Genomic DNA, 26,465 nt, shown 5'->3' on the forward strand with positions numbered 1-26,465 from the left:
AGTAGTAGTGCAAAATAATAAATACAATAATAAATAGAGAAAAATAATAAATGTAATGGGTTGTTGTAGGTTTTTTCGGCTATATGGCCAAGGTCTAGAGGCATTCTCTCCTGACGTTTCACCTGCATCTATGGCAAGCATCCTCAGAGGTTGTGAGGATGCTTGCCATAGATGCAGGCGAAACGTCAGGAGAGAATGCCTCTAGAACATGGCCATATAGCCCAAAAAAAACCTACAACAACACAGTGATTCTGGCCATGAAAGCCTTCGACAATAAATGTAATAATAATAACAATAGAGTAAAATAATAAATGTAATAATAACAATAAATAGTGTAAAATAATAAATGTAATAATAGCAATAATAAATAGAGTAAAAATAATAAATGCAATAATAATAGTGTAAAATAATAAATGCAATAATAGTGTAAAATAATAAATGTAATAATAACAATAATAAATAGAGTAAAATAATAAATGCAATAATATTAGTGCACAATAATAAATGCAATAATAAATAGAGAAAAATAATAAATTTAATAATCATAATAAATAGGGCAAAATAATAAATGTTATAACAATATATTATATTATTATACTAGCCGTCCCCTGCTACGTGTTGCTGTGGCCCAGTCTGTGTATACGTGTTTTGTGTGAGTATATATATGTGTGCGTATTTGTGTGTTTGTGTATATATGTGGTTTTGTGCATGCATTGTTATGTACTTTTTGTTTTTTGGCTTTTAAAGTCTCTTCTGCTGTGTTTTTCATTTTTTTTATGAGTGATGGTCACTCATTGGCCTGAGAGGTGTCTTGTGTCCAAATTTGGTGTCAATTTGTTCAGTGATTTTTGAGTTATGTTAATCCCACAAACGAACATTACATTTTTATTTATATAGATTATTTTATATATTATCACAGCGACACTAGAGGCACTCCAAGTGGCCAGCTACTGGTCAAAGGACATTTAATAGAATGCCAAGTTGGCAAACTTCATGGTTTTTAAAGAAATACAATACAACTTTTTGGTCCGCTCCTGATATGATAAATATACTGTTTGGTGCACTGATACCTCAGGGGTCAGGTGCACACCTGTTGACCAGTTGGGTGACCATAAGGCATGGAGTCAAGTGGGACGGCAGGGCCAAAAGGGAAGCTGGAGGAATCATGATAAGAGGAAGGGGAGGCTGGAGAAGGGGCTGCACCATTCATTGCAAGGCTCCCCTGGACCCTTATGAGCCAAGAACACAACAGGGAAGGAAATGAAGAAGTTACCCACTGCTATCGAGACGGCACTTATGACAGCTCCCAAGTAGCCCTGGATGAACTTGGACGTTGGAGAAGGCTGCAGGAAAACGAAAGAAAACAGGGGTTAGCTCAGGAATGCCCCCCAAATCAGCACCAACACACACATATGAACCCCAGGTGCTTCTGCTCCTAATCGAGACAATTTCTTCACTGGAGAAGAAGCATATCCCCCATTCTGCCCCTGAGGGTTCTCGCTGCCCCAAGATGACTCACACCAAGACCTCAGAGTCAGCATGAGGGACTCTTCCACCAAGGTTAGAGACCTTTCTGTTGTTTATCTACTCAAAATGCAAAGAGACAGAATGGGGGACAATGAGGCCTGGCTCGAGAGTAGTACGTGTGAAAAAGATCTTGGAGTCCTCGTGGGGAGGAAGTTAAACATGAGCCAGGAATGTGATGTGGTGGCAAAAAAAGCCAATGGGATTTTGGCCTGCATCAATAGGAGCATAGTGTCTAGATCTAGGGAAGTCCTGCTCCCCATGCTCTATTCCGCTTTGGTTAGACCACTTTACCTGGAATATTGTGTCCAATTCTGGGCACCACAATTCAAGAGAGATATTGACAAGCTGGAATGTGTCCAGAGGAGCGTGGCTAAAATGATCAAGGGTCTGGAGAACAAGCCCTATGAGGAGTGGCTTAAGGAGCTGGGCATGTTTAGCCTGAAGAAGAGAAGGCTGAGAGGAGACATGATGAGGTCCATGTATATGAGAGGAAGTCATAGGGAGGAGGGAGGAGGCTTCCTTTCTGCTTCCTTGGAGATTAGGACGCAATGGAGCAATGGCTTCAAACTACAAGAGAGGAGATTCCATCTGAACATTAGGAAGAACTTCCTGACTGTGAGAGCCGTTCAGCAGTGGAACTCTCTGCCCTGGAGTGTGGTGGAGGCTCCTTCTTTGGAAGGTTTTAAACAGAGGCTGGGTGGCCATCTGTCAGGGGTGATTTGAATGCAATATTCCTGCTTCTTGGCAGAATGGGGTTGGACTGGATGGCCCAGGAGGTCTCTTCCAACTCTTTGATTCTATGGTTCTACTCTTTTTAAAAAAGTGTTTTTGCCCCTTTTGTTGCAAATAGCAACCTTCTCAAGTCTCCACTAGTGGACTTGTCATGTATATAATTGCTTACTGTATTGTATGTGTGCATTGGTTGGGGACTGCCTGTATAATATTGTTGTAGTTCTTGTTGTTGTTGTTTCTTACCTGCCTCTCCTTGTGGCTTGTGGAAAGTTACAACATAGCTAAAACATTGAAGCATTATGACCATTCTATAAAATACGCATATTGAAACATACGAGGGAGTGAACATCTCACCTTGGTCGCATTTCGGTTTGCATAGTTGACACAGGCGTTGTGGCTCTGATTCAACCACTGAGGACAAAAGAGGAAAGAAAAGACTCACAAGGGCTGGTCTTTCAAAAAGGAAGAAGTCCGCATGTTCTAACACTTTTGGGGAGCTTGCCCAGGAAAGACTTCCAGGGAGAAGGTGGGCACAGAGACTCACCTGCCAGAAGACGGTGGAGGCCAGAGTCTGGTTTGGCAAGAGGAGACCGACAACCTGCAGGAGAAAAAAGGGGAGATGTAAGAAGACACAGGGAAGGAGGAAGGAAGGAAGGAAGGAAGGAAGGAGGGAAGGAAGAAGGAAAGGATGGAGGGATGGAAGGGAGAGAGGAAAGGAATGAAAGAAGGAAGAGAGAGGGAGGGAGGAAAGGAAGGAAGGAAAAAAAGGGAGGAAAGGAAGGAAGGAGGGAGGGTTGAAGAAGAGAAGAAGGGAAGGAAGAAGGGAAGGAAGGAAGGAAGGAAGGAAGGAGGGAAGGAAGAAGGAAAAGAGGGAGGGATGGAAGGGAGAGAGGAAATGAATGAAAGAAGGAAGAGAGAGGGAGGGAGGAAAGGAAGGAAGGAAAGAAGGGAGGAAAGGAAGGAAGAAGGGAGGGTTGAAGAAGAGAAGAAGGGAAGGAAGAAGGGAAGGAAGGAAGGAAGGAAGGAAGGAAGGGAAGGAGGAAGGGAGGGAAGAAGGGAAGGAAAAAGGGATAGATGGATTGATAGATGGAAGAAAGGAAGGAGGGGAGAGAGGAAAGTGAGCATTTTAACGTCGTAATGTTTTGACTTTATATTGTTGTGTCGCTTATATACATTGGTTTTTTATTTTAGGTTATTTTATTTATTTTCTGTTGTGTTTCTGTGTTATATTGTGTGTATTGATGGGCATGGCCTCATGTAAGCCGCCCAGAGTCCCCTTGGGGAGATGGTGGCGGGGTATAAATAAATAATAATAATTATTATTATTATTATTATTATTATTAAGGAATGAAGGAAGGAAGAAAGGGAGGGAGGGAGGGAGAAAGAAGGGAAGGAGGGAAGAAAGGAAGGAAGAAGGGAGGAGGGAGGGAAGGAAGGGAGGAAGGAAGAAGGAAGACAAGAAAGGAAGAAAGAAGGAAGGAGGGAAGGCAAGCAAGCAGGCAGAAGGAAGCCAAGGAAGGAAGAAGGGAAAGAAGGAAGACAAGAAAGAAAAGAAGGGAGGGAATGCAAGCAGGAAAGCAGGAGGAAGGAAGGAAGGAAGACAAGAAAGGAGGGAGGAATGAAGAAGGGAGGGGAGAAAGGAAAGGAAAGAAAGAAGAAGGAAGGAAGAGAAGAAGGAAGGAAGAAAGAAGGGAAGAAGGGAAGGAAGGAAGGGAGGAGGGAGGGAAGGGAGGGAGGGAGGAAGAAAGGAAGACAAGAAAGGAAGAAAGAAGAAAGGAGGGAAGGCAAGCAGGCAGGCAGAAAGAAGGAAGACAAGGAAGGAAGAAGGGAAAGAAGGAAGACAAGAAAGAAAAGAAGGGAGGGAATGCAAGCAGGAAAGCAGGAGGAAGGAAGGAAGGAAGACAAGAAAGGAGGGAGGAATGAAGAAGGGAGGGGAGGAAGGAAAGGAAAGAAAGAAGAAGGAAGGAAGAGAAGAAGGAAGGAAGGAAGAAGGGAAGAAGGGAAGGAAGGAAGGGAGGAGGAGGGAAGGGAGGGAGGGAGGAAGAAAGGAAGACAAGAAAGGAAGAAAGAAGAAAGGAGGGAAGGCAAGCAGGCAGGCAGAAAGAAGGAAGACAAGGAAGGAAGAAGGGAAAGAAGGAAGACAAGAAAGAAAAGAAGGAGGGGAATGCAAGCAGGAAAGCAGGAGGAAGGAAGGAAGGAAGACAAGAAAGGAGGGAGGAATGAAGAAGGGAGGGGAGGAAGGAAAGGAAAGAAAGAAGAAGGAAGGAAGAGAAGAAGGAAGGAAGGAAGAAGGGAAGAAGGGAAGGAAGGAAGGGAGGAGGGAGGGAAGGGAGGGAGGGAGGAAGAAAGGAAGACAAGAAAGGAAGAAAGAAGAAAGGAGGGAAGGCAAGCAGGCAGGCAGAAAGAAGGAAGACAAGGAAGGAAGAAGGGAAAGAAGGAAGACAAGAAAGAAAAGAAGGGAGGGAATGCAAGCAGGAAAGCAGGAGGAAGGAAGGAAGGAAGGAAGACAAGAAAGGAGGGAGGAATGAAGAAGGGAGGGGAGGAAGGAAAGGAAAGAAAGAAGAAGGAAGGAAGAGAAGAAGGAAGGAAGGAAGAAGGGAAGAAGGGAAGGAAGGAAGGGAGGAGGGAGGGAAGGGAGGGAGGGAGGAAGAAGGAAGACAAGAAAGGAAGAAAGAAGGAAGGAGGGAAGGCAAGCAAGCAGGCAGAAGGAAGCCAAGGAAGAAAGAAGGAAAAGAAGGAAGTCAAGAAAGAAAAGAAGGGAGGGAATGCAAGCAGGAAAGCAGGAGGAAGGAAGGAAGGAAGACAAGAAAGGAGGAGGAATGAAGAAGGGAGGGGAGGAAGGAAAGGAAAGAAAGAAGAAGGAAGGAAGAGAAGAAGGAAGGAAGGAAGGAAGGAAGGGAGGGAGGGAGGGAGGGAGGGAGGGAGGGAGGGAGGTGGGAGGGAGGGAGGGAGGGAGGAAGGAGGGAGGGAGGGAGGGAAGGAAGGGAAGGAAAGACGGAAGGAAGGAAGGAAGGAAGGAAGGAAGGAAGGAAGGAAGGAAGGGAGGGAGGGAGGAAGGGAGGGAAAGACGGAAGGAAGGAAGGAAGGAAGGAAGGAAGGAAGGAGGGAGGAAGGGAACAAAAGAAGGAAGGAAGGAAGGAAGGAAGGAAGGAAGGAAGGAAGGAAGGAAGGAGGGAGGAAGAAGGGAGGGAGGGAGGGAGGGAGGGAGGGAGGGAGGGAGGGAGGGAGGGAAGGGAAGACGGGCGGGCGGGCGGGCGGGCGGAAGGAGGGAGGGAGGGAGGGAGGGAAGGGAAGACGGACGGGCAGAAGGAAGGAAGGAAGGAAGGAAGGAAGGAGGGAGGGAGGGAGGGAGGGAGGGAAGGGAAGACGGACGGGCAGAAGGAAGGAAGGAAGGAAGGAAGGAAGGAAGGAAGGAAGGAAGGAAGGACGGAGGGAGGGAGGGAGGGAGGGAGGGAGGGAGGGAGGGAAGGGAAGACGGGCGGGCGGGCGGCGGCGGGCGGAAGGAAGGAGGGAGGGAGGGAGGGAGGGAAGGGAAGACGGACGGGCAGAAGGAAGGAAGGAAGGAAGGAAGGAAGGAAGGAGGGAGGGAGGGAGGGAGGGAGGGAGGGAAGGGAAGACGGACGGGCAAAAGGAAGGAAGGAAGGAAGGAAGGAAGGAAGGAAGGAAGGAGGGAGGGAGGGAGGGAAGGGAAGACGGGCGGGCGGGCGGGCGGGCGGAAGGAAGGAGGGAGGGAGGGAGGGAAGGGAAGACGGACGGGCAGAAGGAAGGAAGGAAGGAAGGAAGGAAGGAAGGAGGGAGGGAGGGAGGGAGGGAGGGAGGGAAGGGAAGACGGACGGGCAGAAGGAAGGAAGGAAGGAAGGAAGGAAGGAAGGAAGGAAGGAGGGAGGGAAGGAGGAAGGGAGGAAGGAAGGAAGGAAGGAAGGAGGAAGGAAGGAAGGAAGGAAGGAAGGAAGGAAGGAAGGAAGAAGGGAGGGAAGAAAGGAACACTCTCGACAGATGGACTTCCAGTTCTGTTTTAAAAAATCCATTGATGATGACGCCGATTATGATGAATTGGAAGCCACTTTGGTGCCCTGGCTTGGGGAACCCAAGAAGGCCTAGGAAGCCACCAAGACAAACCAATGGACAGTGTGCCAAATGAAGGGTCTGTGGGTACCGAGGGTGGGCAGGCGTCCAAAAGCGGTGCCTCCATTGTGTTGCAGAGAGAGGTGGGGAGGAGGCGGTGAGCGGTGGTGGTGGTGGTGCTGCCTGGAAGAGGCGCATTCCCTGCATGCGCTCCATATGGGCAGGAGCCTGCCAAGGAACATACATCTCCCTTTCTCCTTCCCGGCAGGAGGCCGGATGCGGAGGAATCGCAAGAGGGAAACAAACCGGGGGAAGAAATCCAAATCTCCAGAAATGGCTGCTCGGCGGAGCCACGTGCGTTTACTCAAGCCGGAGAGGAGCCGGATATCACATTTTGGCCCAAGACCGGTTCCAACAGAGGCCGGATGTCAGTGTCAACAGTGTGATGCAGCAGCTAAAAAGGCCAATGCGATTCTAGGTTGCCTCAATAGGAGCATTGTGTCCAGATCGAGTGAAGTCCTATTCCAAGTCTCTGCTGCTTTGGTCAGACCTCTCCACCTGGGATAAGACTGTGTCCAGTTCTGGTCAAAGCCATTCAAGGAGATGGTCAAGATGAAAGGTGTCCAGAGAAGGGTAAACACAATGGTCCAAAGCCTGGAAGGTGGCTGATGGAGCTGGGTTACGTTTAGTTCGGAGAACTAAACAAATACCCGATACGCCCAAATCTGAATACTGGTGGGGTTGGGGGGAAACTGATTTTGTCATTTGGGAGTTGTAGTTGCTGGGATTTATAGCTCACCTACAATCAAAGAGCATTCTGAACTCTACCAACAATGGGATTGAACCAAACTTGGCACACAGAACTCCAACAACCAACAGAAAATACTGGAAGAGTCTGGTAGGCACTGAGCTTGAGTTTTGGGAGTAGTAGTTGCTGGGATTTATAGTTCACTCACAATCAAAGAGCATTCTGAACCCCACCAAGAATTAAATTGAACCAAACTTGGCACACAGAACTCTGACAACCAACAGAAAATGCTGGAAGGGTTTGGTGGACATTGACCTTGAGTTTTGGGAGTTGTAGTTGCTGGGATTTATAGTTCATTCACAATCAAAGAGCATTCTGAACCCCACCAAGAATTAAATTGAACCAAACTTGGCACACAGAACTCTGACAACCAACAGAAAATGCTGGAAGGGTTTTGGGCATTCACCTAGAGTTTTGGGAGTTGTAGTTGCTACGATTTATAGTTCACCTACAATCAAAGAGCATTCTGAACTCCACCAATGATGGAATCGGACCGCACTTGGCACAAAGAACTGCCACAACCAACAGAAAATATTGGAAGGGTTTGCTGGGCATTGACCTTGAGATTGGGAGTTGTAGTTCACCCACATCCAGAGAGCACTGTAGTCTCAAACCATGGTGGATCTGGACCAAATTTGGCATGAATACTCAATATGTCCAAATGTGAACACAGGTGGGGTCTGGGGAAAATATACTTGGCATTTGGGAGTTGTGGTTGCTGAGATTTATAGTTCACCTCCAATCAAAGAGCATTCTGAGCCCCACCAGCAATGGAATTGAACCAAACTTGGCACCCAGAACGCCCATGACCAACAGAAAATACTGGAAGATTCTGGTAGGCATTGACCTTGAGATTTGGGAGTAGTAGTTGCTGGGATTTATAGTTCACCTACAATCAAAGAGCATTCTGAACTCCACCAATGATGGAATTGGACTGCACTTGGCACAAAGAACTGCCATAACCAACAGAAAATATTGGAAGGGTTTGATGGGCATTCACCTAGAGTTTTGGGAGTTGTAGTTGCTATGATTTATAGTTCACCTACAATCAAAGAGCATTCTGAACTCCACCAATGATGGAATCGGACTGCACTTGGCACAAAGAACTGCCACAACCAACAGAAAATATTGGATGGGTTTGCTGGGCATTGACCTTGAGTTTGGGAGTTGTAGCTCACCTAAATCCAGAGAGCTCAAACTCAAACAATGATGGATATGGACCAAATTTTGCATGAATACTCAATATGCCCAAATGTGAACACAGGTGGGGTCTGTGGAAAATATACTTGACATTTGGGGGTTGTGGATGCTGGGATTTATAGTTCACCTCCAATCAAAGAGCATTCTCAACCCCACCAACAACAGAATTGGGCCAAACTTCCCACACAGAACCTCCATGACCAACAGAAAATATTGTGTTTTCTGATGGTCTTTGGCAACCCCTTTGGCACCGCCTCACCCCCCCCCCCCCCCAGGGGTCCCGACCTCCAGGTTGAGAAACGCTGTCGTAGAGGATAAGAGGGATCTTCTCACCACTGTAGGAGTCTATCGCATACCGTGGAGCTCTAGGAAGATAGGAAACTGAGGTGGATGGGCTCCATCAAGGAAGTCTGCAAGACCTGGGAAAGTTGGTTGGTGGTGGTCTCGGGGGTCAAAAGTCAAAGTAGTGCCTTAAGTTCGACGATGATCATCATCATCATCCTCATCATCATCTTTAATTACTTATTAATCGCCCTCCATCCGAGATGCTCCAGGCGATTTACATTGCAGAAATTATACAGGATAAAACACATACGTACAAATATTAAAATTAACATGGGTCAAATGCTCTAGTAAAAAGCCAGGTCTTAAGTGCTAGACGTTCAGTCGTCTCCGACTCTTTGTGAACTCACGGACCAGCCCACGCCAGAGCTCCCTGTCGGCCGTCACCACCCCCAGCTCCTTCAAGGTCAGTCCAGTCCCTTCAAGGATGCCATCTATCCATCTTGCCCTTGGTCGGCCCCTCTTCCTTTTGCCTTCCACCTTCCCCAGCATCATTCCCTTCTCTAGGCTTTCCTGTCTCCTCATGATATTGACAAGCTGGAATGTGTCCAGAGGAGGGCGACTCAAAGGATCAAGGGTCTGGAGAACAAGCCCTATGAGGAGCGGCTTAGGGAACTGGGCATGTTTAGCCTGAAGAAGAGAAGGCTGAGAGGAGATATGATAGCTATGGATAAATATGTGAGAGGAAGCCACAGGGAGGAGGAGGGAGCAAGCTTGTTTTCTGCTTCCTTAGAGACTAGGACGCAATGGAGGAATGGCTTCAAACTACAAGAGAGGAGATTCCATCTGAACATTAGGAAGAACTTCCTGACTGTGAGCGCCGTTCAGCAGTGGAACTCTCTGCCCCCGGAGTGTGGTGGAGGCTCCTTCTTTGGAAGCTTTTAAACAGAGGCTGGATGGCCATCTGTCAGGGGTGATTTGAATGCAATATTCCTGCTTCTTGGTAGAATGGGGTTGGACTGGATGGCCCATGAGGTCTCTTCCAACTCTAGGATTCTAGGATTCTATGATCCTATGATGTGGCCAAAGAACTTCATCTTTGCCTCTACTATTCTTCCCTCCAATGAGCAGCCGGGCTTTCTTTCCTGGAGGATGGACTGGTTGGATCTTCTCGCAGTCCAAGGCACTCTCAGAACTTTCCTCCAGCACCACAGCTCAAAAGCATCTCTCTTCCTTCGCTCAGCCTTCCCTCAGGTCCAGCTCTCACATCCGTAGGTGACTACAGGGAAGACCATGGCTTGGACTAGGCAATGGATCTTGGTTGCCAGTCTGATGTCTCTACTCTTGACTATCTTATCGAGACTGGACATTGCTCTCCTCCCAAGAAGGAAGCGTCTCCTGATTTCCTGGCCACAGTCTGCGTCTGCACTCATCTTTGCACCTAGAAATACAAACCCTGTCACGGCCTCCACGTTTTCTCCCTCTATTTCCCAGTTGTCAATCATTCTTGTTGCCATCATCTTGGTTTTTTTTTTGACGTTTAGCTGCAACCCGGCTTTTGCGCTTTCTTCTTTCACCTTGATTAGAAGGCTCCTCAGCTCCTCCTCGCTTTCGGCCATCAGAGTGGAAGTGCTAGGGTAAAATGCCTTAAGTCGCACATAGCTCTCAAATAGGGAGGCCATAAGGAATTCCACAAGGCAGGGGCAGAAACAGAGAAGGCCCTGCATCTGGTGCTCTCCAAGTGCACTTCCCTTGGACCCAGCATATAGAGCAAATCGCGTTGGGATGGTCGTGGCGACCTCCGATTATGGGAGAAGGAGAAACGGTCTCTAAGATACAATGGACATCCCTGGCCATATAAAGTTTCAAAGGTCAGGACCAGCATCTTATACAAACCACGATACTCAATGGGGAGCTCAGTGTAGGTGCCGCAGCACTGGTGTTCTATGGCATTTCATGGGTTTTTTTGTGAGTAACCTGGCTGCAGCATTCTGGACAATACGGAGCTTTCGGGTCGTAGAAATAGGAAGGCCAACATACAGGGTGTTGCAATAGTCCAGCCTAGATGTGACCGTGGCATGGATGACTGTTGCCAGAACCTCGTCAGATAGGTAGGGTGCCAATTGCCTCGCTTGTCATAGATGGAAAAATGCCTGTTTGCTGGCAGCAGCGACCTGAGCCTCCATCGTCAACTGCGAATCCAAAACGACACCCAAGTTCTTAACAGTAGACGATGGAGATAGAGAAGCGCCATCAAAAGTAGGTAACGGATGGGTCGGACCTATCGGGCGGCCATGCCACAGGATCTCAGTCTTCGCCGGATTCACCTTTAGTCTGCTAGGACGTAGCCAGTTCGACAAAGCCTCCAGGCAGAAGGTGAAATTGCCAGGTATTGACGTTACTCCAGGCTCCAAGCGCAACAGGAGTTGGGTGTCGTCCGCATATTGAGAGCAGTCCAGGCCGAATCTCCGAGCCAAACTGGCAAGGAGTAGATGTTGAAAAGAAGAGGGGAGAGAATTGCACCTTGGGGGACCCCGCACCGGAAGGGAAACTTTCGGAGACTTGGTCCATATATTCCACGCACTGACTCCGATTTCGGAGAAATGAATTGAATCAATTGAGGGCCTGACCGCGAACTCCGGACATGGTGAGACGGTGGATCATTAAATCGTAGTCAATGGTGTCGAACGCTGCGGTAAGATTGAGAAGTACCAGAAGCGCCGATCCGCCGCTATCAGACTGACGACGGAGTTCATCCATAATGGCAACCTGGACCTTCTCCGTCCCATGACCCGGGCGGAAACCTGACTGGAAAGGGTCCAGGCTGGCTGTGTCATCCAAAAATTGCTGCAATTGTCCCAATACAGCTCTCTCTATCACCTTAACTAAGAATGGAAGATTAGAGACAGGACGATAATTGGCAAGGGTCATAGGGTCCAGGTTGGCTTCTTAGAATCATAGAATCATAGAATCAAAGAGTTGGAAGAGACCTCCTGGGCCATCATCCAGTCCAACCCCCTGCCAAGAAGCAGGAATATTGCATTCAAATCACCCCTGACAGATGGCCATCCAGCCTCTGCTTAAAAGCTTCCAAAGAAGGAGCCTCCACCACACTCCGGCGCAGAGAGTTCCACTGCTGAACGGCTCTCACAGTCAGGAAGTTCTTCCTCATGTTCAGATGGAATCTCCTCTCTTGTAGTTTGAAGCCATTGTTCCACGTCCTAGTCTCCAGGGAAGCAGAAAACAAGCTTGCTCCCTCCTCCTCTCTGTGGCTTCCTCTCACATATTTATACATGGCTATCATATCTCCTCTCAGCCTTCTCTTCTTCAGGCTAAACATGCCCAGCTCCTTAAGCCACTCCTCATAGGGCTTGTTCTCCAGACCCTTGATCATTTTAGTCGCCCTCCTCTGGACACATTCCAGCTTGTCAATATCTCTCTTGAATTGTGGTGCCCAGAACTGGACACAATATTCCAGATGTGGTCTAACCAAAGCAGAATAGAGGGGTAGCATTACTTCCTTAGATCTAGACACTAGGCTCCTCTTGATGCAGGCCAAAATCCCATTGGCTTTTTTTGCCGCCACATCACATTGTTGGCTCATGTTGAACTTGTTGTCCACGAGGACTCCAAGATCTTTTTCACACGTACTGCTCTCGAGCCAGGCGTCCCCCATTCTGTATCTTTGCATTTCGTTTTTCCTGCCAAAGTGGAGTATCTTGCATTTGTCACTATTGAACTTCATTGTGTTAGTTTTGGCCCATCATCTCTCTCATCTGTCAAGATCGTTTTGAATCCTGCTCCTGTCCTCTGGAGTCTTGGCTCTCCCTCCCAATTTGGTGTCGTCTGCAAATGTGATGATCCTGCCTTCTAGCCCTTCATCTAAGAGTCATGAATGAAGATCCTGAACAGGACCGGGCCCAGGACGGAACCCTGCTTCTGGCACTCCACTCGTCACTTCTTTCCAAGATGAAGAGGAAGCATTAGTGAGCACCCTCTGGGTTTGTCCATTTAACCCATTCCAGATCCACCTCACCGTAGTTTTGCCTAGCCCACATTGGACTAGTTTCCTTGCCAGAAGGTCATGGGGGACCTTGTCAAAGAAGGCCTTCCTGAAATCCAGGTACGCTCCACTCACGGCATCATTCCCCGCATCTACCCAACTTGTAACTCCATCGAAAAAAGAGATCAGATTAGTCTGGCATGACTTGTTTTTGATAAATCCATGTTGACTATTAGCAATGACCGCATTTGTTTCTTCTTCAACATGAGGCAGGCGAAGTAGGCTTTGCGCAAGGCCAGGTCCTGCACAGGAACCCCTTGCCTGCCCCACACCCTCGCCGATGGCAAGAACGCGAGGCAGGCAAGGCAGGCTTTGCGCGAGGCCAGGACTTGCGCAAAAGAGCCCTCGCCTGGCCCGCGCCCTTGGAGAGGGGCCAACGGAGGCGGTCTCACGACCCCTCTGAAATGGCCAGGCGACCCCCATGGGGGTCGTGACCCCCAGGTTGAGAACCACCGGTCTAGATGGCCTTTGGGGGTCTCTCTTGACCACATGTGAAAGGTGTGTCCCTTGCTGCTGCTTCTCCTCCTTCTCGCTGGACATTCTTCTCGTTGGACTCCATCTCCTCCATCTGTGTGTCCGCCTCTCCAAGTATTTATATCCCACCCGCGACCCACGGAGCCCAGCACGGGGTAGGACCGCTTCCATTTCAACAGATTGAAACAATCTCGAGCAGTAGGAATAATTTAAATAGACCAGAAACATATTTAAAACAATCTGACAAGTTAAATCAGTTTTGCAACACTCTAATTGGTTTTCAAGTCATTAAAACCAGGCATCCCTGCCGACTGCCATTGGCAAGTCAACGTCTCCTGGCCCGAGAAAGGCAGGCGTTTACGAACTGACGGGAAGGGGGAACCGGGGGATTTGTTGCGCGGAATGGGATCCTCTGACTTGAATTCCATAAGAATCAAATAAGTTCTAATGTGCTGGTTTACTTCAGCCTTTTGTAAGTACTTGCAAGTGTCATTGGTTTCTCCTTTTTTAATGATCAGCCATCTTGAGTCCCAGTTTTGGAGAACAGATGGGATAGAAATGAATGGAGGAGGAAAGAGAGAAAAAGGGGGAAGGAAGAAAGGAAGAGGAGGGAAGAACGAAAAAGGAGGGGAAGAAGGGAGATAATGATAGAAGAAGAGGAGAAAGAAGAAGAAAACGGAAGAGAGGAGGAAGAAGAAGAAAATGGAAGAGAGGAGGAAGAAGAAAGGAAGAGGAGGAAAGAGAGAAAAAGGGGGAAGGAAGGAAGGGAGGAAGAGGAGGGAAGAACGAAAAAGGAGGGGAAGAAGGGAGACAATGATAGAAGAAGAAGAGAAAGAAGAAGAAAACGAAGGAGAGGAGGAAGAAGGAAGGAAGAGGAGGAAAGGGAGAAAAAGGGGGAAGGAAGGAAGGAAGGAAGGAAGGAAGGAAGGAAGGAAGGAAGGGGAGGGAAGAACGAAAAAGGAGGGGAAGAAGGGAGATAATGATAGAAGAAGAAGAGAAAGAAGAACTAAATGGAGGAGAGGAGGAAGAAGAAAGGAAGAGGAGGAAAGAGAGAAAAGGAGGAAGGGAGGGAGGAAGAGGAGGAAAGAATGAAAAAGGAGGGGAAGAAGGGAGATAACGATAGAAGAAGAAAAGAAAGAAAAAGAAAGCAGAAGAGAGGAGGAGGAAGAAGAAGAGGAGGAAAGAGAGAAAAAGAGGGAAGAAAGGAAGGAAGGAAGGAAGGAAGAGGAGGAAAGAATGAAAAAGGAGGGGAAGAAGGGAGATAACGATAGAAGAAGAAAAGAAAGAAAAAGAAAGCAGAAGAGAGGAGGAAGAAGAAAGGAAGAGGAGAAAAGAAAGAAAAAGGGGGAAGGAAGGGAGGAAGAGGTGGAAAGAACGAAAAAGGAGGGGAAGAAGGGAGATAACAATAGAAGAAGAAAAGAAAGAAAAAGAAAACAGAAGAGAGGAGGAAGAAGAAAGGAAGAGGAGGAAAGGGAGAAAAAGGGGGAAGGAAGGGAGGAATAGGAGGAAAGAACGAAAAAGGAGGGGAAGAAGGGAGATAATGATAGCAAAAGAGAAAGAAGAAAAAGGAGGAGATGTGGAAGAAGAAAGGATGAGGAGGAGAGAACGAAAAAGGAGGGGAAGAAGGAAAATAATGATAGAAGAAGAGGAGAAAGAAGAAGAAAACAGAGGAGAGGAGGAAGAAGAAAGGAAGAGAAGGAAAGAACAAAAAGGAGGGGAAGAAGGAAGATAATGATAGAAGAGGAGGAGAAAGAAGAAAATGGAGGAGAGGAGGAAGAAGAAAGAGAGGAAAGAACAAAAAAGGAGGGGAAGAAGGAAAATAATGATAGAAGAAGAGGAGAAAGAAGAAGAAAAAGGAGGCGACGAGGAAGAAAAAAGGAAGAGGAGGAAAGAGAGAAAAGGGGGAGGGAAAGATTACAGGGAGGAAGAAAGGAAGCAGAGTAAATAATGAAGAAGGAGGGGAAGGAGGAAGAAGAAGAAAAAGAGAGGAGGAAGATGAAAGGAAGAAAAGGAAAGAATGGAAAAGGAGGGGAAGAAGGAAGATAATGATAGCAAAAGAGAAAAAAGAAAAAGGAGGAGACGTGGAAGAAGAAAGAAAGAGGAGGAAATAATGAAGAAGGAGGGGAAGAAGGAAGATGAGAGGAGAAAGAAGAAGAAAATGGAGGAGAGGATGAAGAAGAAAGGAAGAGGAGGAAAGATAGACAAAAGAGAAAGATGATGGAGGAGGAAGAGAAGGAAGGATGAGGATGAGAAAAGAAGGGAGAGAGCAGAAGGAAGATGATAGAGGCTGAGGAGGAGAAAATGATAGAAGAAGAGATAAAAGGAGGAGAGGGAAAAGGAAAGGGAGAGGAAGAAAGAGTAAAAGATTATGATAGAGGAGGAAGAAGCTCAGAAGAGGAAGGAAGATACTGCTAGAAGAACAAAAAGCCACTTCTGAGTCTCCTCGTGGAGAGAAAAAACTGACTATAAATAAACATGATGATGATGATGAGATAACAAGGAAGAAAAAGAAAGGAGGAAAGAGAGAAAGTGGAGGGGGAGGGAAATGGTAGAGGAGGAAGAGGCTGAAAAGCAGAAGAAAGTTGATGACAGAAGAAGGAAAAGGAGGAACAGAGCAGAGCAAAGGAAAAAAGGAGAAGATGAAAGAGGAAGGACAAAGGAAGGAGAAAAGAGGAGGAAGAAAAGGGAGATAATGATATAAGAAGAGGAAGAGGAGAAAAGAAGAAAAAAGGAGAAGGAAGAGAGGAAGAAAAGCAGATGAAAGAGAAAAGGGAGATGGAAGACGAGAGAGGAAGAACAGGACAATGGACGGAGAGAAGAGGAGGAAGGAAAAGAAAGATGATGACATAAGAGGAAAAGAAGGAGGAGAAAAAGGAGAAGGAAAATGGTGGACCGAGGCAGACAACAACTAAGGATGGAGAGAAGAAGAGGAAGGAAAAGAAAGATGATGACATAAGAAGAGGAAAAGGAGGAGAAAAAAGAGGAAGAGAGGAAGAAGAGCAGAGGAATAGAGAAAAAGGAGAAGGAAGATGACAGAGGAAGATGACGGCAAAGGAGGGAGAGAAGAGGAGGAAGGAGAAAAGGGAGATAATGATACAAGATGAGGAAAAGAAGGAGGAGAAAAAGGAGAAAAAGGAAGAGAAAAAGGAGATGGAAGATGACAGCAAAGGAGGGAGAGAAGTGGAGGAAGAGAGGAAGAAGAGTGGAGGAAAGAGAAAAAGGAGAAGATGACAGAGGAAGACGACAACTAAGGACGGTGAGAAGAGGAGGAAGGAAAAGAAAGATGATGACATAAGAAGAGGAAAAGGAGGAGAAAAAAGGAGGAGGAAGAGAAGAGGAAGAGAAGAGAAAAGGGAGATGGAAGATGACAGAGGAAGAAGACGACAAAGGAGGGAGAAAAGAGGAGGAAGGAAAAGGGAGATCATGATACAAGTTGAGGAAAAGAAGGAGGAGAAAAAGGAGATGGAAAGTGATGGACGAAGAAGACAACAATGGAGGGAGAGAAGAAGATGGAAGGAGAAGAAAGATGATGGCATAAGAGGAAAAGGAGGAGAAAAAAGGAGGAGGAAGAGAGGAAGAAAAGCAGAGGAAAAAGAAGAAGGAAGATGACAGAGGAAGAGAATGACTAAAGATGGAGAGAAGAGGAGGAAGGAGAGAAGAGGAGGAAGGAAAAGGGAGATAACGATACAAGACGAGAAAAGAAGGTGGAGAAAAGGAGAAAAAGGAAGCGAAAAAGGAGAAGGAAAGTGATGGAGGAAGGCGAGAAAGAAGACACATAAGAAGAGGAAAAGAAAGATGAGAAAAGGAGAAAAAGTAAGAGAAAAAGGAAAAGGAAAATGATGGAAGAAGGCGAGAAAGAAGGCACATAAGAAGAGGAAAAGGAGGAGAAAAGGAGAAAAAGGAAAAGGAAAATGATGGAAGAAGGGGAGAAAGAAGGCACATAAGAAGAGGAAAAGAAGGAGGAAGGTAGGAAGAAAAGCAGAGGAAAGAGAAAAAGGAGAAGGAAGATGACGGCAAAGGAGGGAGAGAAGAGGAGGAAGGAAAAGAAAGATGATGACATAAGAAGTGGAAAAGAAGGAGGAAAAGGAAAAGGAAGAGAGGAAGAAGAGCGGAGGAAAGAGAAAAGGGAGATGGAAGACGAGAGAGGAGGAAGGGGACAATGGAGGGAGAGAAGAGGAGGAAGGAAAAGGGAGATAATGATACAAGATGAGGAAAAGAAGGAAGAGAAAAGAAGATGGAAGGAAAAGAAAGATGATGACCTAAGAAGAGGAAAAGGAGGAAGAGAGGAAGAAGAACAGAGGAAAGGGAAAGGGAGATGGAAGACGAGAGAGGAAGAAGAGGACAATGGACGGAGAGGAGGAAGGAAAAGGGAGATAGAAGGAAAAGGGAGATAATGATACAAGATGAGGAAAAGAAGGAAGAGAAAAGAAGATGGAAGGAAAAGAAAGATGATGACCTAAGAAGAGGAAAAGGAGGAAGAGAGGAAGAAGAACAGAGGAAAGGGAAAGGGAGATGGAAGACGAGAGAGGAAGAAGAGGACAATGGACGGAGAGGAGGAAGGAAAAGGGAGATAGAAGGAAAAGGGAGATAATGATACAAGATGAGGAAAAGAAGGAGGAGAAATAGGAGATGGAAAGTGATGGACGAAGAAGACGACAATGGAGGGAGAGAAGATGGAAAGAAAAGAAAGATGATGACATAAGAGGAAAAGGAGGAGAAAAAAGGAGGAGGAAAAGAGGAAGAAAAGCAGAGGAAAAAGAAGAAGGAAGATGACAGAGGAAGACAACGACTAAAGATGGAGAGAAGAGGAGGAAGGAGAGAAGAGGAGGAAGGAAAAGGGAGATAATGATATGAGAAAAGAAAGTGGAGAAAAGGAGAAAAAGGAAGCAAAAAAGGAGAAGGAAAGTGATGGAGGAAGGCGAGAAAGAAGGCACACCAAATGGTGGGAGCGAAGGAGAGGAAGAAGAGGACGAGCGAGGGCCCATCCTCCTCCCCGTGTGCCCAGGCTGCGAGCGAGCGCCGGCTGCCAATTATGTCACTCCGCTTCACAGATCAATTGGCATAAATGTTAAATTTAAAAGGCAGCAGCAGCCTTTTGGGGAGGGGGAGGAAGAAAGGGAGGCCTCCCCCTCCCCAAAAGCGCCGATGACAAGAGTCTTCTTCTCCTTCTCTCCTTCTCTCCGCACGCTGAGCTCCGATGACAGCTCTCAGCTCCTCTGACAGGTCTGGATGCGGGCCGATTTGGGTGTCAACCTGATCGCTAACTCAAATTTGTGTTTAACTTTTTTTGCAAAGTTAATTACAGATTACCACCCAAATGTTAAACATAAATAAGGACACCTTTCCCCCTCTTTACGCTGGGAACCATGCCATTGCCGCGCTCAGAGATATAATTACTGGGAAGTCCATATGTCTCAAGCAAAGCGGCCCAGAAGGGATGCGCAGCAGAGCCATGCGCAGAAATCAAGAAGGAAGGAAAGAAGGAAGGAAGGAAGGAAAGAAGGAAGGAAGGAAGGAAAGAAGGAAGGAAAAGAAAGAGGGAAGGGAGAAGCCCAAGCGTGCTTTCAATACATTTGAATGGTCTGTGCGTTGGGTTGTTGTAGGTTTTCTCGGGCTATATGGCCATGTTCGAGAGGCATTCTCTCCTGACGTTTCGCCTGCATCTATGGCAAGCATCCTCAGAGGTAGTGAGGTCTGTTGGAACTAGGAAAAGGGGTTTATATATCTGTGGAAAGACCAGGGTGGGACAAAGGACTCTTGTCTGCTGGAGCTGGGTGTGAATGTTTCAACTGACCACCTTGATTAGCATTTGATGGCCTGGCAGTGCCTCTAGCATTCTCTCCTGATGTTTCGCCTGCATCTATGGCAAGCATCCTCAGAGGTAGTGAGGTCTGTTGGAACTAGGAAAATGGGTTTATATATCTGTGGAAAGACCAGGGTGGGACAAAGGACTCTTGTCTGCTGGAGCTGGGTGTGAATGTTTCAACTGACCACCTTGATTAGCATTTGATGGCCTGGCAGTGCCTCTAGCATTCTCTCCTGACGTTTCGCCTGCATCTATGGCAAGCATCCTCAGAGGTAGTGAGGTCTGTTGGAACTAGGAAAAAGGGTCTTTATATATCTGTGGAATGACCAGGGTGGGACAAAGGACTCTTGTCTGCTGGAGCTGGGTGTGAATGTTTCAACTGACCACCTTGATTAGCATTTGATGGCCTGGCAGTACCTCTACCATTCTCTCCTGACGTTTCACCTGCATCTGTGGCAAGCATCCTCAGAGGTTGTGAGGTCTGTTGGAACTAGGAAAATGGGTTGATATATCTGTGGAATGACCAGGGTGGGGCAAAGGACTCTTGTCCACTGGAGCTAGGTGTGAATGTTTCAACTGACCACCTTAATTAGCATATAATGGCCTGACAGTGCCTGGAGCAAACTTTTGTTGAGAGGTGATTAGATGTCCTTGTTTGTTTCCTCTCTGTTGTTGTTTATTTACGGTCCACGGGAAAGAGATCCAGGAGTCTTAGGAGACCACAAGCTGAACATGAGCCAGGTACATCATGCGGCAGCTCAAAAGGCCAATGCCATTCCAAGATGCTTCAATTTGGTTTTTAATTTCAAAATTTTTATAGTAAAGGTAAAGGTGTCCCCTTGACATTAAGTCTAGTCGTATCCGACTCTGGAGTTGGTGCTCGTCTCCATTTCTAAGCCAAGGAGCTGGTGTTGTCCGTAGACACTTCTCAGTTGGCTTTTTCTAGAATTTATAACAGGCCTGGGCCAACTTGGGCCCTCCAGGTGTTCTGGACTCCAACTCCCACAATTTCTAACAGCCTACCGGGAGTTTTGTGGGAGTTGGAGTCCAGAACACCTGGAGGACCCAAGTTGGCCCACGCCTGCATGAGTGTTTCCTTGCCGATTGCCCTTCTTGTTCAGAGCCCAGTTGCATTGGTTGTTTACTACCTTGGGTTGTTTGTTTACTTCTGCCAAATTCTTCCTCCTTCTCCCCCTTCCCTTACCTCCCTGTTACCCTTCTTATGGGGTTTCATTTCTGGGGAAGAGGTGCTCACTTGTATTACGAGTCTGATTGGAAGGTGGTTCATTCAAAAAAAGAAGAAGCTTGTTCTGTTTTAAGCACTTTAAATAAAAAAAAATATGGTTGAGTTTCTTGCTTACGAGATGTCGGCGTGCTTTTTGTACGCGTCGAAAGGTTAGCATCCTTGAATGACTAGGTCAATTTATTTAATTACGTATTAGCTTTATCTCCTTCCTTTCTCCCAAACTAAATTCAAGGTGGAGGGTTGCCGAGACAGACACAGAAAGCCCAAAGTGGCTTTTCAATTACTTGGAGAGAAGTTACATTTTAAGAAGTTAATTAAAATTAACTATAAACAGGCAGTTTTCTCAAGTGATGGACAAAATAGGTTCTATGTATTGCCGAAGGTTTTCACGGCCAGAGTTGCTGGGTTGCTGTGAGTTTTCCAGAATGTGTGGCCATGTGCCAGAAGCATTCTCTCCTGACGTTTTGCCTGCATCTATGGCAGGCATCCTCAGAGAAGCCATTGAAATCCACAAGAAGCAGGTGGGAAATTTCAGCAATATCTGTGGAATAATGTCCAGGGTGGGAGAAAGAATTCTCGTCTGTGAATGTTGCAATTCGCTAACTTAACTGCATCACACTTTTGTGTTGCTAAGACTCCTGAATCCCTTTCGCATGGACACTTGTCAAGCCAGGTGTGTCACCAGCAAAAACCTCTCCAATGCCAGAAATACAGCTTAATGGTGTAACATTAGAAAATGTTGAACATTTCCGCTACCTTGGCAGCCACCTCTCCACAAAAGTCAACATCGACACCAAAATACACCACCTGAGCTCTGCGAGTGCAGCATTTCTCTGAATGAAGCAGAGAGTGTTTGAGGACCGGGGCATCCGTAGGGATACTAAGGTGCTTGTTGATAAAGCTATTGTCCTCCCAGCCCTGCTATACGCCTGCGAGACGTGGACTGTCTACAGACGTCAACATTGACACTGAAATACAACACCACCTGAGCTCTACGAGTGCAGCATTTCTCTGAATGAAGCAAAGAGTGTTTGAGGACCGTGACATCCATAGGGACACCAACGTGCTTGTTTATAAAGCTACTGTCCTCCCAACCCTGCTATACGCCTGTGAGACATGGACTGTCTACAGACGTCAACATTGACACTGAAATACAACACCGCCTGAGCTCTGCAAGTGCAGCATTTCTCTGAATGAAGCAGAGGGTGTTTGAGGACTGGGACATCCATAGGGACACCAACGTGCTTGTTTATAAAGCTACTGTCCTCCCAACCCTGCTATACGCCTGCGAGACATGGACTGTCTACAGACGTCAACACTGACACTGAAATACAACACCACCTGAGCTCTGCGAGTGCAGCATTTTTCTGAACGAAGCAGAGAGTGTTTGAGGACCGGGACATCCATAGGGACACCAACGTGCTTGTTTATAAAGCTACTGTCCTCCCAACCCTGCTATACGCCTGCGAGACATGGACTGTCTACAGACGTCAACACTGACACTGAAATACAACACCACCTGAGCTCTGCGAGTGCAGCATTTCTCTGAATGAAGCAAAGAGTGTTTGAGGATTGCGACATCCGTAGAGATACTAAGGTGCTTGTTTATAAAACCATTGTCCTCCCAACCCTGCTATATGCCTGCCAAATGTGGACTGTCTACAGACGTCAACATTGACACTGAAATACAACACCACCTGAGCTCTGCGAGCGCTGCATTTTTCCAAATGAAGCAGAGAGTGATTGAGGACCGGGACATCCATAGGGATACCAAGGTGCTAGTTTATAAAGCTATTGTCCTCCCAACCCTGCTCTATGCCTGCGAGACGTGGACTGTCTACAGACGTCACATGCAACTCCTGGAACGATTCCATCAGCGCTGCCTCCGGAAAATCCTGCAAATCTCTTGGGAAAACAGCCAGACAAATGTCAGCATGCTGGAAGAAGCAAAGACCACCAGCATTGAAGCAATGGTCCTCCGCCATCAACTCCGCTGGACCGGCCACGTTGTCCAGATGCCTGACCACCGTCTCCCAAAGCAGTTGCTCTACTCCGAACTCAAGAATTGAAAACTGAATGTTGGTGGGCAGGAAAAGAGATTTAAAGATGGGCTCAAAACCAACCTCAAATACTCTGGCATAGACACTGAGAACTGGGAAGCCCTGGCCCTTGAGCGCTCCAGCTGGAGGTCAGTTGTGACTAGCAGTGCTGCAGAATTTGAAGAAGCTTAAATGGAGGGTGAAAGGGAGAAACGTGCCAAGAGAAAGGCGCGTCAAGCCAACCCTGACCGGGACCGCCTTCCACTTGGGCGTTCCCTCCAGGTGTTTTGGACTTCAACTTTCACAATTCCTAACAGCTGGTAGGAATTGAGATGGGAGTTGAAGCCCAAAACACCTGGAGGGAAGGCCCAAGTTGGCCCATGCCTGGCTTACAGGCTTGACACATGGCTAGAAAGAATAAAAATGAGAATATTGGTCTAACAGAACAGGAGAGAACCGAGAGACAGGCAGACACAAAGGTCAATGGGGAAAGGGCTTTCCCTGCCAGCTAACTCATCTATTTTCCTTGATAAGGACTATAAACTTGTGCAGGATGTGCCTGAGCTCCAACAACAAACATTGCAAGAGTTGGGATGAGAAGTTAGAATACTTACAATAGGAGTTCCAAAGGGAATGTAACCTGGGAGGAGAAGAGAGAGAGAAACACACACGTTAATACAGAAAGACCGCTACAAATCAGTCTCATTGCATCTGCAGGGTTGTCATAGAATCATAAAACAAAATAAACAAGATGAACTGGAACTCTTACCACGACAAAATAAACAAGATGAACTGGAACTCTTACCACGACAAAATAAACAAGATGAACTGGAACTCTTAACACGACAAAATAATCAAGATGAACTGGAACTCTTACCACAACAAAATAAACAAGATGAACTGGAACTCTTACCACAACAAAATAAACAAGATGAACTGGAACTCTTACCATAACAAAATAAACAAGGTGAACTGGAACTCTTACCACAACAAAATAAGCAAGATGAATTGGAACTCTTACCATAACAAAATAAACAAGGTGAACTGGAACTCTTACCACAACAAAGCAATTGTTATAGGCATAACTGAAACGTGGTGGGACCCTATAACTGGCATGTGGCAATGGAGGGGTATAACCTATTTCAGATAAACAAACAGGAGAGGGGGTGGAGTAGCATTATATGTCAAAAATATTTACCCCTATGAAGAGGTGAAACAATTTGATCCTGGAAACCAGGTTGAGACAACCTGAGTAAGAACTGAGGGAACAAGGACTGGAAAGGATGTAGCTGTGGGGGTCTACTGCAGACCTCCAAGCCAAACGGAAGAACTGGATGAAGCCTTCCTTGACTAGATGGCCAAACATGGAGAAAGAAGAGACACAGTAGCAATGGGGGATCTCATCTACTCTGATATTTGCTGGGAAACGAACTTTGCCAAAAGTGCAAAGTCCAACAAATTCCTCACTTGCTGTCATGTATCATGTTCTGCAGTGGTTGGTGGTGGTAGGCCTAGCACTTGGTGATGGAAGGGTTAATGTGAGTCTTAGTTCTAAAGGGTTGTGTAATCTGTAAGTAAGAGTTCATGCATGAAAGCAATTAAGGGTGGAGGCATGCAAGAGATAGGTTGCAGCTGGGAGTTAATGGATACAAGGAGCTAGCCGTAGAATTGATCCTTGGGAGAAAAGTATTTGACTTATTTTGGTGGTGGATGCTGCTGGTCCCCCCCCCCCCCCAGGTTTGTGGATTTTCAGGATCCTGACCTGTCTCCTGTACTCTTGGAACCCTGGAACCTTGAATCTTTGGACTGGCTTTGGACTATGGTATAGACTCTTGATCTATGGTATAGACTCTTGGTAGAAGAGGCAACAAGGGGATCCAATATTCTGGATCTGATCCTAACCAATATAGAGGACCTGGTCAATGGAGTGGAAGTGGTGGAATCCTTAGGTGGGAGTGACCATGTGCTCCTGGAGTTTGTGATACAAATGAAGGGTGAGACTAAGAGAAGTCAAATATGCATTATAGACTTTAGGAGAGCTGGCCAGGAAATCTAAGGAAACACTGAGCGTGATTCCATGGACAGGAATACTAAAAGAGACGGGAGTTAATGATGTATGGATTGTTGTTGTTGTTTATTCGTTCAGTCACTTCCAATTCTTGGTGACCTTCTGGACCGTGGCCACCCCCAAGGTCTCCTTCAGAGTCAAGCCAGTCCCTTCAAGGAGACCATACACCCATCTTGCCCTTGGTCGGCCCCTCTTCCTTTTTCCTCCCATTTTCCCCAGCATAATTGTCTTCTCCAGGCTTTGCTGTCTCCTCATGATGTGGCCAAAGGACTTCCTCTTTGCCTCTACTATCCTTCCCTCCAATGAGCAGTCAGGCTTTATTTCCTGAAGTATGGACTGGTTGGATCTTCTTGCTGTCCCAGGCACTCTCAGAACTTTCCTCCAACACCACAGTTCCAAAGTGTCTCTCTTCCTTCACTCAGCCTTCCTTACGGTCCAGCTCTCAATCCGTAGGTGACTACGGGGAAGACCATTGCTTTAACTAGGCTTTTACTATGCAGATCTTTGTTGCCAGTGTGATGTCTCTACTCTTCACTATTTTATCGAGATTGGTCCTTGCTCTCCTCCCAAGAAGGAAATGTCTTCTGATTTCCTGGCTGCAGTCATCGTTGCACCTAGGAATACAAACCCTGTCCCTGCCTCCACGTTTTCTCCCCCTCTTTGCCAGTTTTCAATCATTCTTATTGCCATAATCTTGGTTTTTTGGATGTTTAAATGCAACCCAGCTTTTTCTTTTTCTCCTTTCTCCTTGGTGAGAAGGCTCCTCAGCTCCTCCTCGCTTTTGATGTATGGGAGATTCTTAAAAATGAGATATTGAAGGCAGAATTGCAAACAGTGCCAGCAAGGAGGAAAAATAGAAGTGTAAAACAACCAGAATGGGTGTCCAAAGAATGGAGAATTCTATTGGCTTTTATAGCTGCAGCATCCCACTGTTGGCTCATGTTTCCATGAGTTCCTCGAGGCCATGACTGGATGGCTGCGTGCCAGCAGGTTGAGGGTGAATCCAGCAAAGACGGAGATCCTATGGCTGGGTCGACCGGGCAGTGGGGACATCCAGCTGCCTACCCTGGATGGTGAGGCGCTACGCCCGTCATCATTGGCCAAGAGTCTGGGAGTCCTTTTGGACCCTCTGCTGACGATGGAGGCCCAGGTCTCTCTCTGCCGTGAGCAGAACCGCCTTCTTTCACCTGCGGCAGGCTAGACGGCTGGCCCCCTCCCTGTCCAGGGACGACCTAGCTACAGTCATCCAGGCCATGGTCATCTCAAGACTGGACTACTGTAATGCCCTCTACATTGGCCTTCTTCTGTTGGTGATCTGGACGCTCAAGTTGGTACAAAATGCAGCTGCTCGGTTTCTTGCGGGAATTCCGATGACATGCCACATCACCCCAATCTTACGGCAGCTGCATTGGTTACCCATTGAGCACCGGATCCCTTTCAAAGGGATGGTGCTCACCTTGAAGGCCTTGCATGGTCTGGGGCCGATGTATCTGAGGGACCGCCTCACCCCCTCCAAACCCCAAAGATCCCTCCGTTCTGAGGTCCAAGATGTGTTGGAAATTCCCAGTGTCAAGACCTTGGGTCTAACAGCAACCAGGTGCAGAGCCTTCACAGCAGTGGCACCATCGCTCTGGAATACTCTGCCAGCCACCTGAAGTCCGTGCCTTGCGGGACTTACCAGCTTTCCGCAGGGCATGTCAGACATACCTGTTTCGACAGGCTTTTAATGTTTGATATTGCTGTTTTTAAATTGTTTTAAATTGCTTTTAAATTTTGTTAGATTTTAGCCATTCTTGTAATGTAAGTTCAAATAATACATAAATAATAAATAAATGTTGACTCAAATAGCCTAGTAAGCCACAACTCGGATGGAGAGGGGAAGGAAGACCCCAAAAGGACCCACTTTTCCCCCAAATAATCTTTGGAATGAAGTTTCATTGGGATCAAGTTCTATCCCTCTGGCTATTTCCCGTCCCACCACGAGTTCCATTTGCTAGCGGCAACGGAGCAGGCTACGTTCTGGCCCAAAAGAGGAGGATGGAGACCACCTGGAAAATTGCAGGTAACAATTTGCACAACACTTGGTAGATAAAAACCACTGGGATCCGTTCTGACTTGAACCCTGCAACTGATCCAGGGGTTCCAATGGATCCCT

At 46.9% G+C, this 26,465-nt stretch overlaps 1 protein-coding gene across 2 annotated transcripts in view; it reads right to left on the reverse strand.

Annotated features, from left to right (window-relative positions):
* SFXN5 (sideroflexin 5) overlaps nt 1-26,465 on the reverse strand; it is a 160,596-nt gene that overhangs the window by 80,707 nt on the left and 53,424 nt on the right. For both annotated transcript variants that reach the window (XM_067468440.1, XM_067468441.1), the window contains exons 6-9: nt 22,857-22,882; nt 2,804-2,857; nt 2,614-2,670; nt 1,278-1,343 (exon numbers count right to left, since the gene is read on the reverse strand). In XM_067468440.1, the coding sequence (XP_067324541.1) occupies nt 1,278-1,343; nt 2,614-2,670; nt 2,804-2,857; nt 22,857-22,882 (203 nt within the window). The remainder of the gene's footprint in view (nt 1-1,277; nt 1,344-2,613; nt 2,671-2,803; nt 2,858-22,856; nt 22,883-26,465) is intronic.

The sequence above is a fragment of the Anolis sagrei genome, chromosome 5 (assembly GCF_037176765.1).
Source record: "Anolis sagrei isolate rAnoSag1 chromosome 5, rAnoSag1.mat, whole genome shotgun sequence".
Lineage (NCBI taxonomy): Eukaryota > Metazoa > Chordata > Lepidosauria > Squamata > Dactyloidae > Anolis > Anolis sagrei.